This window comes from Manduca sexta, chromosome 27 (genome assembly GCF_014839805.1).
Source record: "Manduca sexta isolate Smith_Timp_Sample1 chromosome 27, JHU_Msex_v1.0, whole genome shotgun sequence".
Classification (NCBI taxonomy): Eukaryota; Metazoa; Arthropoda; class Insecta; order Lepidoptera; family Sphingidae; genus Manduca; species Manduca sexta.
Window position 1 is genome coordinate 16,378,913 of NC_051141.1, and position 18,397 is coordinate 16,397,309.

At 35.5% G+C, this 18,397-nt stretch overlaps 3 protein-coding genes across 6 annotated transcripts in view; all 3 read right to left on the minus strand.

The window, feature by feature from the left end:
• LOC115439921 (transient receptor potential cation channel subfamily A member 1) overlaps nucleotides 1-5,239 on the minus strand; it is a 75,538-nt gene extending 70,299 nt beyond the window's left edge. Inside the window, exon 1 of one of the 2 annotated variants that reach the window (XM_037443801.1) lies at nucleotides 5,080-5,232. The gene's annotated coding sequence lies outside the window, so the exon portion shown is untranslated. Of the gene's footprint in view, nucleotides 1-5,079 lie in introns of both variants that reach the window. The other variant, XM_037443802.1, reaches the window with a different exon arrangement.
• On the minus strand, nucleotides 1,608-2,669 carry LOC115439938 (carcinine transporter). The gene has a single exon (XM_030164020.2). It carries the CDS (start codon nucleotides 2,527-2,529, stop codon nucleotides 1,846-1,848), a length of 684 nt encoding a protein of 227 aa, XP_030019880.2. The 5' UTR covers nucleotides 2,530-2,669; the 3' UTR covers nucleotides 1,608-1,845.
• Nucleotides 5,240-9,944: 4,705 nt separating the features above from the next.
• LOC115439939 (otoferlin) overlaps nucleotides 9,945-18,397 on the minus strand; it is a 30,654-nt gene continuing 22,201 nt past the window's right edge. Inside the window, exons 23-32 of one of the 3 annotated variants that reach the window (XM_030164022.2) lie at nucleotides 18,113-18,304; nucleotides 16,433-16,603; nucleotides 16,024-16,169; nucleotides 15,217-15,371; nucleotides 14,558-14,736; nucleotides 13,974-14,094; nucleotides 12,895-13,000; nucleotides 12,141-12,238; nucleotides 11,655-11,758; nucleotides 9,945-10,254 (exon numbers count right to left, since the gene is read on the minus strand). In XM_030164022.2, the coding sequence (XP_030019882.1) occupies nucleotides 10,086-10,254; nucleotides 11,655-11,758; nucleotides 12,141-12,238; nucleotides 12,895-13,000; nucleotides 13,974-14,094; nucleotides 14,558-14,736; nucleotides 15,217-15,371; nucleotides 16,024-16,169; nucleotides 16,433-16,603; nucleotides 18,113-18,304 (1,441 nt within the window). In that variant the 3' untranslated portion in view covers nucleotides 9,945-10,085. Of the gene's footprint in view, nucleotides 10,255-11,654; nucleotides 11,759-12,140; nucleotides 12,311-12,894; nucleotides 13,001-13,973; nucleotides 14,095-14,557; nucleotides 14,737-15,216; nucleotides 15,372-16,023; nucleotides 16,170-16,432; nucleotides 16,604-18,112; nucleotides 18,305-18,397 lie in introns of all 3 variants that reach the window. The other 2 variants (XM_030164021.2, XM_030164024.2) reach the window with 2 other exon arrangements.

Consider the following 18,397-nt stretch of genomic DNA (forward strand, 5'->3'; position numbering starts at 1 on the left):
TATTCAATGAGTAACCCCTAGCTAGTCTTATCTTGATACTCCACACATTCAAAGATATTAGATAAAGTGGAATTATAATATTGTTTCCACCTATCACCTTCAGCATGAATTAAAGTGCTATCAATAAAAACTAATTACAACGATTCGAAGCAGAAAATAACAAATATCTTATAGTATACAATAATCACATAAAATGACCATGTAAGTAAAACTCTTAGGCTCCGCGTAGACGAATTCAATTTATTGGACCTGGCAAATGACAAAACGGCGGAAACGAACAACATCGTTTCGATTTCATAGAATTAGTAAGAAGAACCAAACTATAGCAGTTGTATCAACTAATAGCCACATAAATTATTTTTGATAAGAAATGGTAATGTAGAAGTGGAATGAATATAAACTATGGGGGAAGTGGAATATTGTGGTGTGTTGAACCAAAAATATTTGTCCTACAATGAACTGAGAAACAAAAACAATATAAATTAAAATTGTTTTTTATTATAATTTTTGGCGCAAAGCCCATTTGTGATCTTATGGCAAGCTTTTTTAAGAAATTCCAATACAAACAGACTGTCAAAATAATTCGATGCGTGGGATATAGATGACCAATTCGATATAAGTACATAGACAACTAAATTGGAATCGAAAAGATGGATCTAAATGTCGTTTTTTGACAATTAATCAACGTACAAGAAATCACCATTCCCTAAATAATATTTTATATTCATAGTATAATTATTCAAATTTTACAATAAAATATGAAGAAAGACTTATAACAATATGATATAGTCACTCTGATACTAACTCATTTCAAAAGAACTGTTAACATGTGCATTATCTAAACTTTTCTTTTTAATACAAGGCATGTCCCACATAACTTGGGACCTCATTAGTTCCTCTGCATCCTCGAAAGTTTGAGGCATTACCTTGTTTGCCGTTTCGGGCAGCGAGAAACAGAGTAACGCGGCAAAAATTGCCATACAACCTACCAATACCAAGGGTAGCCACGGCTGGATAGTATTTAAATATGGTACGTAAGGAGAAATCACCATGGCTGTAAACCCACAAATGTGAACGATTGAGGTAGCAGTCCCTCTAACCTGGGCCGGAAACATTTCCGCCGCCCACTGCATGCAAGCATTCATGACCATGTTCACTCCAAATCTAGCGACAACACTGCATAGCACGGATGCCAAGCCTCCGCCCACGAAAGGCGTTATTAAACTAAAAATACCACATACGAACATAGCTATAATTGTCAACCATTTTCTACCAAACCAATCTAAAATAAATGATAACAATACCAAAGAAGGTAACTCGGTGAACGATATAATTGTAAAAGAAAGAAAGAAATCAAACTCCAGCTGTCCTATGGTCCTAACTAGAGCATCATATACTATCATAGCACAAAAGAACTCTAAACTCATACAAAATAACATGCGACGGAGAAGAGGCCTCTTAAGTAGATCTATTATTGTATTATGTTGATCAGTTTGATTTTTTGACTTCATCACCGATAGCTTGAATTGCTCAATCAGTTTCATTGGAATTTCTTTTTTGTTAACTTTACTTATATTTTGTGCTTTTTTAATAGCATCGTCGTAACGTCCCTTGGACATCAGCCAACGTGGACTTTCAGGAGTGACAAATGGAGTAAGTACAGCTAAAGCAAGAGGGATGCTCGTGACTAATGAAGTTATTTGCCAATGATTGCAAGCCAGAGCTATCCAAGGCAGCGCACACACACCGAGGGTGAAGAAAATACTAAACGACAAGTTAGCCATAATCGTCCTATACTTTGGCGCTACATATTCGAGCACAAGTAAGTAAATCATCATCATGCAGTTATCGTAAGACATGCCCCATGAAGAAGCGGCATATAGTAAACACAAGGAAATTTTGGGCAAATGTACTGCCCACCCCCGCTACGCAACCAATTAAGTTACTGACCACTGCAGCAGGCAGTCTTCCAAAGCGATCTGCAATCCAACCCACTATAAAACCACCGATGATGGATCCAACAAAGAAGATTGACTGGGCGGTAGCTTGGTAGCTAGCTCTGTCACAAACCCACCCTAACTCACTCGATATTGTCGGATAAGGTATTTCAGTTTGATTAAACTCCCATCCATGCTGACATGACTGTGTTCCCCACGTGTCGTTGGGCTTGATTCCAGAGGCAAGTACTTCAGTCCAGTTGGCAACAAATTCAGTGCATCTTGAATATCCAAATATTGAGTTGTCCGTTGGGATTGCTAGTTCCCGTCTTTCGATTAGCGTTAAGTTTTCCAATTCCGGTATCCTGCACCAATGGTTAGGAGATACTTCCGTCAAGAAGAGTTGTGAAAAGTAACTGAACACTCCAAAAATGTAAAAGGGTCCCATCAAGAAGAATAAATAAACTTGATACCGGCCAAATTCACCGGCTGCTGAGAGTAGTTGATCATAATCGACATCTTTTACTAACTCCGTATCTTCTTTCGCTTCTGAGTTATCGACCCCGTTATTCTTCGATGTCTTGTCCTCCATTTCTTAAGTCTAGTAACTACAGCTTATTTGTTAACAATTGACGGAATTGTCCTGCGTACTACATAAATGCTCCTTGACAATTTCAATTGTATTTTTTTTAAAGGCGATTACATCTTGATTTCGTCCCGACTAATGTTTGACTGCAAAGTCTTAGTGGAAAGTACTTAATATAAGTGATTCCGCGGATGACGCAGAGATAAAATGTAATTGTTGATAAATATGTATAAGATTATGTGATAGTTATCATAATGAACACACTGTCCGTCTATGGCGTAACTTTAATTAGTTTTAAATGCTATACTTTACTTTCGTGTTATCAAATTTAATTTCTGGGTCTTAATGAAAATTCCTACAATTGTATGTTTAAAAAATCTGCTTTTATTGATGTAATTAAAGAAAGAGTTGCGTCATTCAGTTGTATATGGTAATTACTACGCATGAACGTCCATAAGATAATAAAGAAATGAACTTTAACCATTAAAGGAGAGGAATTTGGGCTACAGAAGCCTTGCAACTACCCTAACCACATAATAGAACCGCAGTCTTATATATAATAGTAAAAATAGGTCTACCAAGCAAAAGAGTACATGCAAGAGTTATAGAAGGCGATTAATAAAAATTGAAATTCATATTACTATTGTTAGCATCAATATTCGGTTTTGATGATGCAATCTACATTATTTTAGAAAATAACCTATTTTCCAAGCCTGTTGTGAAGCAAACCCATACTCGAAGAATTTATAAATCAGACGTGATCTGACTGGAAATCTCACAAATGGTTTACAGCGACGAGATGTTGTGAGGCAACCGTCTTAGCAATGATTATAATACTTTTATAATGTCACTTGGCAGATTTGAAATATATTACGTCATTTAGTTTTGTAGTGGCTTTAGTTATTCTGTGAGTAATTAACTTCCCATTAATAAATCTATTGTAATGTTACGTTAAATTATTTATATTACAGATGTTCTAAAGCTTCCAGTTTTCTAACTCAATCAGTATGAAGGAGATAAGTTTCAGTAATAATAATAAAATCAGGTTAGCCTCATATTTTATTTATACTGAGAAGGGCATCCACTTTTCGGCAAGTGTGTTCCGCCCTATGATGTGATAGGGGGCGATCCTGCCGCCATAACAGCACAAATTACAGATTCGAAGCTGATAGCGAGTAGAAAAACCAAGTTAATTTTTTGGCCCGACTCCGGATTCAAACCCGGGTCCTCAGAGCGGTGGTCTTATGACGCACGTAATACAACTACGCCCGGATGGCAGCCAGTCAAATAAAAGCTAAACTACTGAATGGATCTAATAAAATTTGGCACTATAAACAAATACTGTATTAATGTATCAGGAGTTTTTATTCTAGAAAATTCCATGTTGGGACATTCTTTACGTTAAATCGTGTATAATAAACGTCTTTGTCTTACTTTATATTAAGTGCATATCTGTTTGTCCACAAATCTTTTATGTGATTTTAATACAATCGACATCCCACGAAAGAACGCAAGGGAAGCCATAGGTGGGAAATATCCCGACTGACTGATCTCTTTAACTTTACATGCGTCCATCATTTATAGCAAGCCAGTCGGCACATAAACGACAAACCTACCGTTTTATCCATATGTTTTTTAAATCGATCTCCTCACTTTTATATTGTTGTGGAAATTGACGCCAGGACTTTTCGAAGTCCACTTAAACTGCCAATAGATCAAAATATAGGTGATATACGATATTAAACTGTCTTGATATGGTTTTATGGTTTAATATACGGTTGAATAACGTTAAGCCTGAATTTTAATGTAAACTACTAATACTTATTCGTTTAATTAACAAATAGATATGTGCTAAAGTTGCCCTCTTGTTAATCGTTATATGTATAACATGGGTCAAGTCGAGCAGTGATTGTACTTTGTCTCAGACATTAGTTTTAAATTAATAGATTGTTGTTTTGTTATATGTATACTTAGTTAATAGAATTTAAGAATTTTGAAGATTTTTCAACAGTTTTGTTTTTGAGCCCATGCTCAACAAAAATGATATTTCTTGCAATCAATTAGGCTTTATTTAAATTGATAGGTTATGTTAATGATATTTAATATGGTATTCTAAGTATAATAATAATTTAACATTGCAACATATTCATTAATTGCACTTTTTAATTTGTAATGCAGTTTAATATTTTATACTAAACAATGGTTTAAATTACGTAAGCACGCATTTTTTGTGTAATCAGCTCATGCTGAAATTATTATTAATTTCGTTAACAACTAAATGGAAATAAAGACAATCATAGTAATTGGTACCTACGGTTTATGACGTCACTAATTGACATAATAACGAGTGTCTAATCTCGTCAAATTAATATCTTTATTAATGTTTACGTATATAGGTTTAATTGTAGTTGTATAAGTAAATTATTTTGAGATAATAAGATATTATATAATATAAGGTACAGTATACAATAAAACCATGAATTAAACTGTTACTATTAGATATAATACAGTGACACTATAACATGTTGCACCGAAAATAAAATAAGATCGGCTTACCTTAGTCTTAACCGCAAATGTCACTTTCAAAAAAGGAACGCAAACTTTTTAAAAAGTTTGTATACAGACTAGTAGGGCACGGCCGCGGTAATGGTCATCGCGGCGCGAATGAATGGAGCCTCACATCGGCTAGCCATGTGTAGGCATGCGTGTTGCGGTCGGCACTTGGTACGTAAAAACGATACCGCACTGGCCGCAAGGATGCTACGGCCAATTACTTTTTTGTCTCATTTTATGAAATATTTTATTAATGTCAAACAAAATTAATATATACTTGTATTGTTTAAAAAAGGAACTATTTTTTTTAAAGAATCCTCATGCCTATTTATGAACGTTTACGCAATTAATAAGTTTGTTGCATAATGCAGTATGAAGTGTACGACTTGATTACATAAAAGCGGTCTTAAAGCATGAAATGAATATTATTTTTTAATACTAGCCAATAATAATGTGAAATATTAAAAAGTTATAGAACATTTATATATCTTGTCATATCCAATTTATTTTTGTCATGAAACAATTTCATGTAATTGAATATGTAGTTCGCACGAGTAAACAAAGCGATTTTTTTACAAACCGACATTTTTAATCATTTTAAGGTATTGTGACTAGTAAACCTATGTTGATTGTTGATATTCATAAAATACATTTTAGTCAAACTTGAGTTAAGGATAAAAAAAATGATGTTATCTATAACAAATAGGGGCTTCGCTGTAATGTTATTTTTCTAGCTTCCATTCCACAGATTTGGGTCCGTCAGCTGACGTCATCCCTCCTTGTTCTATAGACACAGAGGCCTGGTGGGGTAATTAGTTGTGTATCCTATGCCATAGGTTATTTTGAAAGTTCATAATAACCACGTAACGCACCTCATTGCGTTTATGAGAATTAAAAATAGCAAATATTACACACATTACACGTTTATTCCCGAAGGGGTAAGCAAAGGCGCAATCAGAGCACCCACTTAACGCCAAGTGAGTTCCGCCCCATGATGTGATGTTGGTCGAGCCTATCGCCATATCGAGCACAAATTCCAGACTCCGGGCTGAGCAGAAAAACCTAGATATCATTTTGCCCGCGCCGCGATGATCATTGTGGCGGCCGTGCTCCCCATTGTATACAAACTTCTTTAAAAATTTGCGTTCCTTTTTTGAAAGTGACGTTTTCAGTTAAGACTCAGGTAAGCCGATCTTTTTTATTTTCGGTGCATAATTTTATAGTGCCACTGTATTATAATATCAAGGTCCTATGACGACAATATATAAACGATTCACAAATAGTATTCCTTTTTCTAAGCGCCATCTGTTTTGTACAAAAGGAAATAGGTAACAACATGGACCACCAGGCTTTGTACTTTTAAAAGTAGTGTAGTGAAGTTAGAGATGGCGTTAAAACAAACAATACTGTTTCGTTCATCGAGATAATCTGTGGGAAATTTTACGTTATAATTTAAGTAAATTTTTGTATGGAAAGTTCTGTACCAGCATGAAAATCTTGTAAATTTCTATGTTATTTATATAGAAATTTTTACAGCACACTTAAAACACGACATCGAAACATTGGCCTCGTGGTTGTATGTAAATACCATTGACGTAAAATATAGAGACAAACGTCCATATAAACTATTTGTTTAAAATCTGGAGTTACAACTAAAGTTCACTGCAGCCCTAAAATATCAATCGTCGGCTAACCAAACTATTTAAACATGCAGTGCTAAAGCGCTTTAAATAGAGTATAATTAAAATGGAAAAGCAATAAAAAAATAAAAAATATCACTGGCAGCTTATTATAAGGTTGCATGTTACTTTTGATGTGATTATTGAATTATATGACACATGACTCTAAATCTTTTTTTAGGCAAAATTTCCAATAATCCCAAAAGATAATTAAAGGAGGTACCATGAATTACCAACAAATTTTTACCAACATAAAAATTTCGAATCCCATTTTTGCAACTAAGTAAAATGAACATAGACCTCTAACGTAGTGTTATATCCTCGTTGATAGGACCATTGACGTTTATTCTATAGACACGAACGTCCATATAAACTATTTGTTCAAAACCTGAAATAAAATGGCAACCAAAACGTCACTATTTTTGGTTATAACCTATTTATTCACTAAAACAACAAATAATTTTACTTATTTGACTAATATTTTTTATTCAAATCCAGGTTTACATTTAGACTCGAGTTCTTATATCATGAGCGTCACTCCGCATACAAGCACAAGCAACATTGACCACACTAAAGTCAATTTGAATGGATTGCAGTTCAACTGCGTTGAACACAGTGAATGTTCTGAACGCCAAATCTAGTACGTAGAACATAATCTCATATGGATGCATAGGACCTTGTAATAGTAAGATATAGTATTATCAAACAACTATAGAGAAATCATGTAATTGTTACTTCTCTCTTTCTACATAAAACTAGTGTTACGCGCCACTATCCTAGCCGATGACATCGGGTGTTTCCGGAAGTATTCGGCTGCGTGGGCAGGCTGGCAGAAGAGAAGATATGTCACGCGGCGACTATTCTATTATTCTCTCTGGTTGCACGTAGTAAAAAAAATGTCTTAAAGTGTATTCTGTAATTATTTTTGCTAAAATAATGTTTAATAATGTAAACAGAGCGTTTAACACATTTTTTTAGATTATATCGAGGTTTTTATATTTTAATTTTCTCCTGATGTTTCGAAGATTGTAGCATGGTCGCGGGACGGATTGAGGTGTTGGTCGTCCGAAAATTTACGTTATAAAATCTATCTATAATAAAAATATTTTAACTAAATCGTAACTTTTTAAAACATAAATAATTAAGAAATTTCTTCATTCAGAAATTAACATTATTTATTAGCTTTTGTCTATGAAAGCCGGACAATGTTATATATTAAAGTTTGTTAGTATAATGACTAAGATAGCTCTAGATAATTCAACACTTACTCCCAAGTTTCAAGAATATATTGAGCGGACATATGGAAAATTGTCATACAAAAATATTGTGCTTATGCGATGGTCCATCAATCTACCGTGAAATAGCGAAACACTAATGTAAAATACTGCATATTTTTTCATATCTTTTCTGCAAATTAAATATATTATTTTTGTATTCATATTGGACCTTGTGACATCTTGTCACACGCACATCACTACGTAGTATAAAACAAAGTCGCTTTCTCTGTCCCTATGTCCCTTTGTACGCTTAAATCTTTAAAACTACGCAACGGATTTCGATGCGGTTTTTTGAATAGATAGAGTGATTCAAGAGGAAGGTTTATATGTATAATAACATCCATTAAGTAGTGGTGAATTACTGTTATTTTGTTATGTTATACCCGTGCGAAGCCAGAGCGGGCCGCTAGTTTCAAATAAGACAATAACTTATTTCCAATTGGTAATAACTTGGATCACAAATTTGCTGCTGATGTTCGGTCTATAACTAAGTTTAATGTCTTTGGTTACTTCATAATATTATGCAAAAACTCTATTTTCTATAGCATAAATGACGTGCAAGTGGGCTTATATTTGGAGGCGCCCTTACAAAACGGCGGGAAAACATTGTTTTTACCAGCTATCTGTAAGAAATTTATGATAAAATTGAAAAAAGCAACATGATATCTATACAACATATTGTTATGTCTATTATAGTTGTTCCTATTTTTTGTTGTGAATATTGTTTCATTCATTTCATAATGAAAATGGTAGTAAAACTGTTGACTAAACTGTTGTACATCTTCTAACGTCTTCATTTAAATTTACAATCTATTAGATAGGCAATAAGGAACATTTTGGTCGTTTATAATTCTTATATGTAAAATTTTGTTTTTAAATAAGTTATTTATTAATCTTTGAATACTCCCACCTGTAGCTTATGCGCTATATACGTTTACAACGAAGTCTCAAAGCCGTTCAGACGATAGCCTGAATGATTATTGCTATACAAAAACTTTCAAATATAATAGAATCAAGGAATATTGGCATTAAAGAAACTATGATAAATATGTGAAGATTTGAGTTTGGATAGTCCCCCAAATTCTACATTTACGTTACATTTATCTGCGATATTTTGTTAGAAAGCCATTTCAATCGAACTCATTCATGCTTTCAGTATCACTATAGGTACATCTAGGTACTATCTGTAAGGGTTCCCTTATACTTCATCCCCGATTTCGTGATTTCCTTGGGCGACACAACTTGAGGGAATTACAACTTTACAGGTCTACCATTTAGGTCTATGTTGCTTTGAAATTTTCTAATTTTGATTTATCTGACTACGTAGTTCGACAGCTAAGCATTAGGTCTCGTGGTGTAATGGTAACACATTGGATACTAACGTATTCACAAGTACCGGGTTCGATTCCCGGCGAGGCCGACCTCACTATTACTGCGCTTCCTTTTGCTTTTTAAATATTTTATAATGGTTTCCGATTTTTTATGTGTTAATTGTATAGTTGCAGCATTTACATTTTATTCGTTTCTATTTATACGGCATTTCAATAATAAACGTAAAAAGTAGAAAACTGAAACGTAATTCTGTCTCGAAGATAACTTGACACTTTTACTTTTACTCGGTAGTAGCAATAATAGGTTGCACGCGCGTGAAAGTCCGTCTGGGTAAAATCTTTTTCCAGGCGACAATATTGAAAATAGTGTTTGAATAATATTTTAACGAGTTAGAAGGCATTGAAATATCACATCTAATATCTCGGAATGCTAAGGCGCAGACCACATTATAATTGGATTGTTCTAGAAGCGTCTCTCGTTGACTATAAACCGACGCGTCATTTCGTTGTACCGATATTTTCTTCCAAGTTCCATAATCTTTGACAATTACATTTTTCAAAGTATTATAAAAAAACACGTGTCACCAACCAACACATTTATTATAAATCCTTAACAAACAAAACACTTACAAAATAACTATGTAAATTGTCTCTTATGTATAAAAATAAAGGTGATACAATTTAAACAGCACAATACATCATAATTAAACGCTCAACCAACATTATTCAAAAATAAACGCATAGAATTGTCTAGGCATTTCAAAGTACCACACTATACCTAAAAGGGATATTATGATGATGGCTCCAATAATCAGATATTCTATGCTGCCGTGCCGAAACATGCTCTCTAGCGTCAAGATGGATTGTTCACCGCAACTGCTATCGTTGTATCTGAAAATTATTATGTAATAAAAGAAAATAGGATCAATTATATCTTGTAATATAGTGGCGATAGCCTAGTTGGTTGTGGAACGGACCGGCGAGACGAATGCACGCAGGTTCAAAACACAAGGGCACACACCTAACTTGGAATATTATGTGTATATTCTGTATTAATTAAATAGTAAAAGAAACATCGTGAGCAAATCGCATATCTGACGAATTTTGAGGGTGTGTGAAGTCTACCAATCCGCACTAGGCCAGCGTTGTGGACTGAGGCCTAATCCCTCTCAGTAGTACAGAGGCCCGTACTCAACAATGGGACAGTAATAATACATGGCTGATATTATTCTATCTTGTAATACTAGCGAGCTGCCCTGGCTTCGAACGGGTAGCATTAAATGTCTAGTCAGAAAACTTCTGGTGGTCTGTTGAAAAATTCACGGGATTACCCGCTAGACTAGTAGTAGTATTTGTACTAGTATTTGTACGATTGCATACACCAGACGTAATTGACAAACATTAGATCTTTTTTGTTCGCACTGTTTTAAATACATCTCATGACACGTAATGTGTATGTGGGCGTTCGGCAGTGGCAAAGGGTCTTTATAATACAATTCCTATCGGTTTCTCTTTATGTAGAATGTAATTATCATTAGAAGGATTTGCAGACTGCATCCATGCATACTAGTACCGATATGTTCGGTTCCCTTTTAAAAAATTTCAAATTCAGATAGTGGCGTAACATTTTTTTTCTTTGTAGGGTATACCGTATGCCGTATCTATAATTTTGATTGTTCAGTTGTTAGAATACTTTTGGCGGGCTCAGGACTCGTCACAATGTTTATCGACTGTTTCAATAAATGGCACGCAATAACAGGACAAGCCAACCAAATTAGTTGTTATAAACGTCTAAATAAATCATTCTGATTGCAAATAATCGAAAAAAGCTATAGGGATAGTTAAAGTGGCGGTTATTCGATCAAATTTTTAAATTAAATAGTCGCCATATTTATTCTGGTCTATTGGTATCAGATGCAACGCCAAATTGCGCCTAAATGATGAACAGCTAATTGAGCAAAATTAAAATAGAGGTAGTTTAGTAGGGTTTTTGCCAATACTCGCCACGCTTGGCAGGCGGGTTGGCGATCGCAGGGCGTAGCTTCTCGCACATATAATGTTACTGCCTATCATTATCCTTCGATATTTAGGTACGTAATAATTTGAGTGGATATCCCGCCATCGGTGCACCCACGAGGTGGACAGATGACCTCAAAAGTCGCAGGAAGTCGCTGGATGCGGTCCGCTTGCAAGGTCGATCTGGAAATCTTTGGGGAGAGGCCCAGGTTCAGCAGTGGACATCGTGCGGTTGATGGTGGTGATGATGATGAAAATAAAGATATATTTCATACCGCCAAGGCTCTGGTAGGGGCGATGGTGGATCTCTCCCGATGCCAACTGGAATTAACATCGCTTTGTCGGCTGGTAGTAATGTCAACTCCAATTCAATCATACCCTAAAATAATTATCAAAGGTACGTAGATTTTAAAACGCACACCTTTGGTGCTTAAGCCGTTACCCATTTCTCAATGCCATATTAGTTTTATTAAGAACCAACACATTTTAAATTATACCTACATTGGAGAGTTCTAGGTTAGTTTTTGCTCGAGGTTCCACCCGCCTTAGCATAATATTTACTCATTAAGTAAATGTCATTTTGACATTGCGTTCATAAATCAAACCATGTTTGTCTTTACCTCTGCTAAAATTATGCCAAAAATATTAATGAATTTCATCAAAAATCTCAGTTTTACTTTTCTGATTTGTATCATTTTATACGAATATGGCGTGTGCCATGCGCTTTCAATATTAGTATCGTTACGTTTCGTTTAACTCACAACAGCTATCTTCATTCCATTATCACGATCAGTAAAAGTCACTGGCCACCAAGAACGAATGGATCTTGATGCAAATAAATTCAATTTTCCAGACATTTCTGTTATGGTTGAAAAACAATTAGAAACTTGAAAACCTCTCGTCATCGAGTTCAGATCAAGAGTGAGCGTGCCTGTAATAGATTTGTTGAGAACTATCTCTAATGCTGAACAGCAGTTTGTGCTCTGTGTTCTTTTGTTTGAAGGATATGAACGTGATATTACTGGAAATCGAATGTGTCATGTAGCCGTAGTAGAATGACGCCTTGCTTTATTTAAAGTACAGGTGTTGCAAACGTTTAAAGCAACCGCTGTAACATGATTCGATCAATATTAACTTTACCACCAGTTCAGAAAGTAATCTTACTAGAGAAAGACGGGCGAGAAACTCTTGTGTTGCTATTTTCAAAATTAATATAAAGCACAGTACATTATACAGAGAAAAAAGACTACTAAAATTTTTATAATTGTTTAGAGAAGTTCATTCATATGTTTGCAAAATAGGTAATAAATGCCATACGAGTACATAAGCCTCTCAGGAATCATGAAATATAAAACTTGAGAAATATTTGAATAAAACTGCATACATATGGTAAAGATCAGGAGCTTCATTTTGACTATTATTTTTTGTGTCGCTGGCTTACAATACCAATATATATAATATTACCAAACAAAAAATCGTAGATCGATACTCAATAAAGCAGGCAAATATTTATACCAATAAAATCTTCTTTCGATGTCGCTTCGTTATCCAATACTTGAACAATTAGCATGGGCGGTACGCGCTCTTCGTACTCAGAGAAAGCAGCCTCTGATCTTGTGAACTAAAAAAAAACAGAATTAGATTACACACAAAAAAATCAGGTTCATAGAGAGCTGATTTAACAATCTTCGAATTAAAACTTTATAGTGGGTAGTAAGTTTATATTCTATAGTGAGATTATCTAACAGTAAGTATTAAGTTTTAATTCGATTGCTGTGAATTAGTTTCAACAGTTTTATCAAGTTTCCCTCCACTAATCCACGCAGAAACAAACTGTGTCGTCATAATGTGGCAAAAAAACAAACACGACTCCGTGTCATTTTATTTTGATTGGTTGAGAGACTAACTCGTGATTGAAGCATTGGTCTCTCGACTAATCACAAACATCGACTTACAAGTTGCGTTTTAGGAACATTTTAAGGTAGCTGATTATTTTTCTAAGGTCCTTAATTCCATAGTTAGTCATGCCTTCCTTTAGGTTTTCACTGGCAAATTAAACACAATTATACAATTTAATCAATGTTTATATTGCGTCATATATGGTCCGGAAATATTGACTTTTATCGCTGACGCAATTTATTATCCTAAGACTCGGGAAATTTCATTGTAGTTTGACTAGCTAAACCCGGTGGTTACGTGTTGATAAATGCTGTAAAACATTTTGATGGAATGCTGATAGTACTTGTTTTTTTATGGGTTCAGCATGGTGACGTCACTCCCCCTGATGGGTAGTGGAGTAGGATAGATAGAGTCGACTGACGGGAAATGATTACTTCTCGTCTTATTTATTATGCTGAGCTGTATGAAACCGCCACGGTGGCGTAGTCATAACCACGGCTCTGAGATCTCGGGTTAGAAATCAGCCCGGAGTCTGGAATTTGGGTCCGACATGACGATAGGCTCGCCCGTTAACACATGGGAGGAATGCGATTCGAACCCGGAATCTCAGACAAGTTTCGTACCGCACAAGCTAAACAATTAAAGCACCGAGGCAGTTCATGTATACTACATGGTAAATAACGAGATTTCCGAACCGTTATTTCATTATACTGATATTGAAAGTTAAATATCATGCGCCAGTTGAAAGCGGCTTCTCCAAATTCGCTTCGGTAATGAACGTCGGTATACTGCACTTGCTCGACATTACCAATCCAGCTGAAAATACATTTTACTTCATTATTCACCAGCATCATACCAGCAATAAAAATAAATAACGCCCCAGTTCATAAACAATACTATGACGAAGCACAGTGCACCCGAACGTGTCGTGTTGGCAATATCGCAGCTTTCTTTGGCTTTGTTTATCTGACATTTATTATCTATTGTCATCGTGTACTTTCCGAGATAAAAAATATCATATAGAATTTTTTATATCAGTATACCAAAATATAAGAATGTTTGCATTTTACTAATGTTTCGCTGTTAAGATGTTTTTAGAATCAACGTAGAAACATGCGAGAGATATTGGATGTTAGGGATACAGATGAAACATACCTAGGTTTAACATATGGGATACTATTACCCTGGAAATTTAGTAGAACTGTTTTAAAAAGGGTATTGGCGTGATCGAAGCTGTGAACAAATAGTTATAAAAGTAGGATAATTTAGAAATACTCACGCTTTCACATAGATGTTTGCGAATCCTTTTCCACAACACTCCTTTACCTTAAGCCCCTTTAAATTCCAAACCACAACTCTGAGCTCGTAATCTTCGGCTTTTTGAGGAGTTACGTCAACCGGTGGAGGGATGTACGTCGCGTTCAAAGGGTATATATCTACCCACAGTTGAATCTTGCCCTGTGAAGAAAATACGTTTTAAACTCAATGTAAACCGTATAGTTCATTGTCCAAGTTTGTGACCGAATAGTGAATGAAACAAAATTTCGGGACAGAGGTCTAGCCTTTATGTTGCAAATATTTTTTTTATTTTTCAGACTCTCAGTCAACACCTTCGAATGAAATACTGGAATCCTGCGTCTTAGCGACTGCAGGGACCTGAAGGAAGGTTGGGAGGGGATATCTGTGGAAGGGAAGTGTGGGGATGGAAATGGAACCCTCTTTGGATGGGCGGAGGGAAGGCCAAAAAATTTTCGCGAGGCCTCATAGGCCTCAAAGTGTAGTTACAACCATGGTACTTACACGGGACCATGTACCTAGGGCCCCTCGTGCATGAGCATGCATTTGGAGTGAAGACCGAGCGCACAAGAATTGCCTCGTTGCAAATAGATTAAGTTCCTATACAACGTATCAAAGTTTAGTGTAGCCTGTCGTTCGTACCTGCTCCACTGCAGATCTTTCAGGATTAAAAAGGGATCTCGTTTCAACATGTTCTGGGACCAGGTGGTAGCCACATACAGGTACCGCGTGCCACTTGTGTAACAAGCTTAAACATATATTCTGTCGACACTCTGATGGAGACCTGTAACTCTTTGCTATAAACAGACAAAAGATTTATATAACACTATTTGATGTTTGCAGTTTCGTCACTACGTATTCTTTCTCATTTTCGTATATTTAGAAGCTATCTACTCGAAATTTATAAAACATATATAAAAAAAATAAACATGTTTCTAAAATATGTTAACTTTAATTTGAATGTTTCAAAATATTCATTATGTGGGTATTGTTTAATTATTTTTTTTATTAAAATGCCACTAAAATTATTCATTCATTGCATCCCTTCAAAAACAAAAGCAAAACTACAAATCGCCTTTAAACTTTTGTATCCGTAGGAACAATCATTTTTTATTCACTGAAATAAAATTTAAAGCGTTTCTTTTATTTTGATAATGAAAAAATAATATTTCGTTTCAACTACTTTTGTTGCTGCCTGTACATGTTAAACCTACAGTAACATTGTAAAGTGAGTACATTAACAGGCTTACTTATAAACTTGTTTAGCGTTAAGACATGGTTAAGAATTGCTTAAATAGCTGTCAAAAACATTTCTAGACGCCATCTTCATCGAGTTTAAGATGGCGGCAAGATGGCGTCTTTTGACTTACAACTGATCGAGTAAATTTGTGTTTTAACTAAGCATAGCTTTGCGAATTTTTTATAAGTAAAACTGTATATGTTTATTACCTCTTTCATAGTCTTTATATTCAACACCGTTTAGGATAACAGTATTGGCGTCTGAATATACCGGTGGCGGGATATGATTCTTCAAACACAACTCTTCAAGAATAGCTGATGGTTTCATGCAATCTCTCCATTTTCCTGAACCGCTTCTGTGTAGGCACATGCATTGATAGAATTTACACCTACTACAATTATCACGTGGTCAGGCCAGCGGGTGGACTAAAGTCTAAGGCCTAAACCCTCTCAGTCGTAGAGGAGGCCCGTGCCCAACAGTAGGACAATATATAATACAGGGCTAATATTATTTATATCATTAATATTATATCGTAAAGGATCAATGTAACAGATACAATACATCACTACCCACAGAAATGTAATGTAGAGTCACACGTTGTTTCACATGGATACTTACATATTATATTCCTTTGGAATACCAACACGCGCCCTGTGTTTGCTATAAATTCTGTCTTCTAAATCGATTGTAGTTGATCCGATCAGCTCGTCTGGAGCTATTGTATCGTGGTCGTATAGCGAAACGGTAAGTAGATAATCCTCAGGTAATGTACACCGGAATTCATACATTCTGTAATGGTTATAGAATATAGGCAAATAAATATGAGTCATAGTATTCTATGGTACAACTGGCACTCTTTCATTTAATTTATACACGTGGTGCTTTATACGTAGCTTTTCTAATTGTAATATATCTTTAAGGTTGAAATGCCTCTTTAATTTATTATTCTACATTCCACTTTGCTATGTGGGGAAATGGAGAATTAACTTTTTCAATTCTTTTCTATCTTCCTAATTGATTAAGTTCGCTGCGGGATTATGAAGGATTAGTGTTCTGCGACTCGCCGAGCTTCACCGATTGGTGGCAAATAATGCGTGCCACTGCTGATCGTGGCTTAGAGGAATTTGTTGCGACGAATGTGAGGGTGGCTTAGTCTATACAGCTGGGAGCTTCGTCTATATTAACTACTAGCTTTTGCTGGCACCTTCGCCCGTACGATAGTTTGTCGGTAGAAAATTTTCGGTATATATTTTCCCGAGATAGATAGAAGTGTTAGTAGGAATTATGACCCTATGTCATTCACAGGGTCTCAAAATGTCTCCACGCCAAATTTCATAGAAATCTATTGGGTAGTTTTAAGTTCAAACAGGCAGATAGATGCGGAGGGAGACTGTTTTAAAATATATTTTAAGATCATTTTACGGGAACAATTAAGTCATACATGATTGTTGCGAAACTTTAATCATGCAAACGCAGTACATGCAACGAAAGCTTTCAAAAGGAATAAATTTTCACCGTTTTTCATTGACGCTTAGCCCCTATTGGTCACGGCGTGATGTTATATAACTAGAGACTTTGATGTTATATATTATACAGCCTTGCTCGGTAACTGGGTTATCTTAACACTGAGAGAATTTTTCAATTCGCATCAGTAGTTACTAAATAGGCGCGTTCAAACAAAGAAACAAACTCTTCAGATTTGTAAAAAGTATATATGTAAAGTTTCAAATTTAAAATCACAAGACAGTTAATGATTACAACATCAATGATAAAAATTTTATGCGAGCTACTATACATCAGCATTTGCGATATAATATTCATTTCACCGATTTCATATCAGTTCTGGGGCCTTATTCTCTATTCCGCACGTTATTTTAACAGTGTGTAACAAGCACGTAACACAAGGCATCATGTTTAGGACTATAGAAATTTGGCTTACAGAATACCATTCCACGCACATTTCTCGAAGATAACATGACACGGCCGCGTTACGCGTTTACACTATCATACAGACTAAGGGCCCTGACATTATGAATTATTATAGAACGTAGCTATAGCAACTTGCTGGTAGCAATAGATCGTACACATAAGTTTTAAAACCCGCCATAGTGGCCGACGAAAGTGTGTCACGTTCCAGAATCAGGCTGTATATATCCGGTTCCAACAGGCCGGCATAATTACGTCGACTGTCGAGGGGTAATCATCTTTCGCCGGTCTATTGGACCCACTCGACTTACCATCAGATGCAGCGGAATCACTGCCGTGCTTGTTTAAATATTGCATTATTTTTATACTTACTTGCCGAATACAGGATTGATACTATTATGTACATAAGTGTCCCTGTCCCCCAAATGTTTATCGCCGCAACCAATAACGACATACGGATCAGACTTGCCGGTGAATTCTTTAGCTATCAGATTTATTGCTTTGATGACGTATACTCTCACCATGTGCCTTGTGGAATCATTGGCGGGGTATTCATTGAAATATCTGTAGTAAATTAAAAGAGTTGATCTCTCTAGACCTTATTGTTAAACGTTGCATAATTCTCTGATAATTGTACAAAGGTTTGTCGTTGTTAGA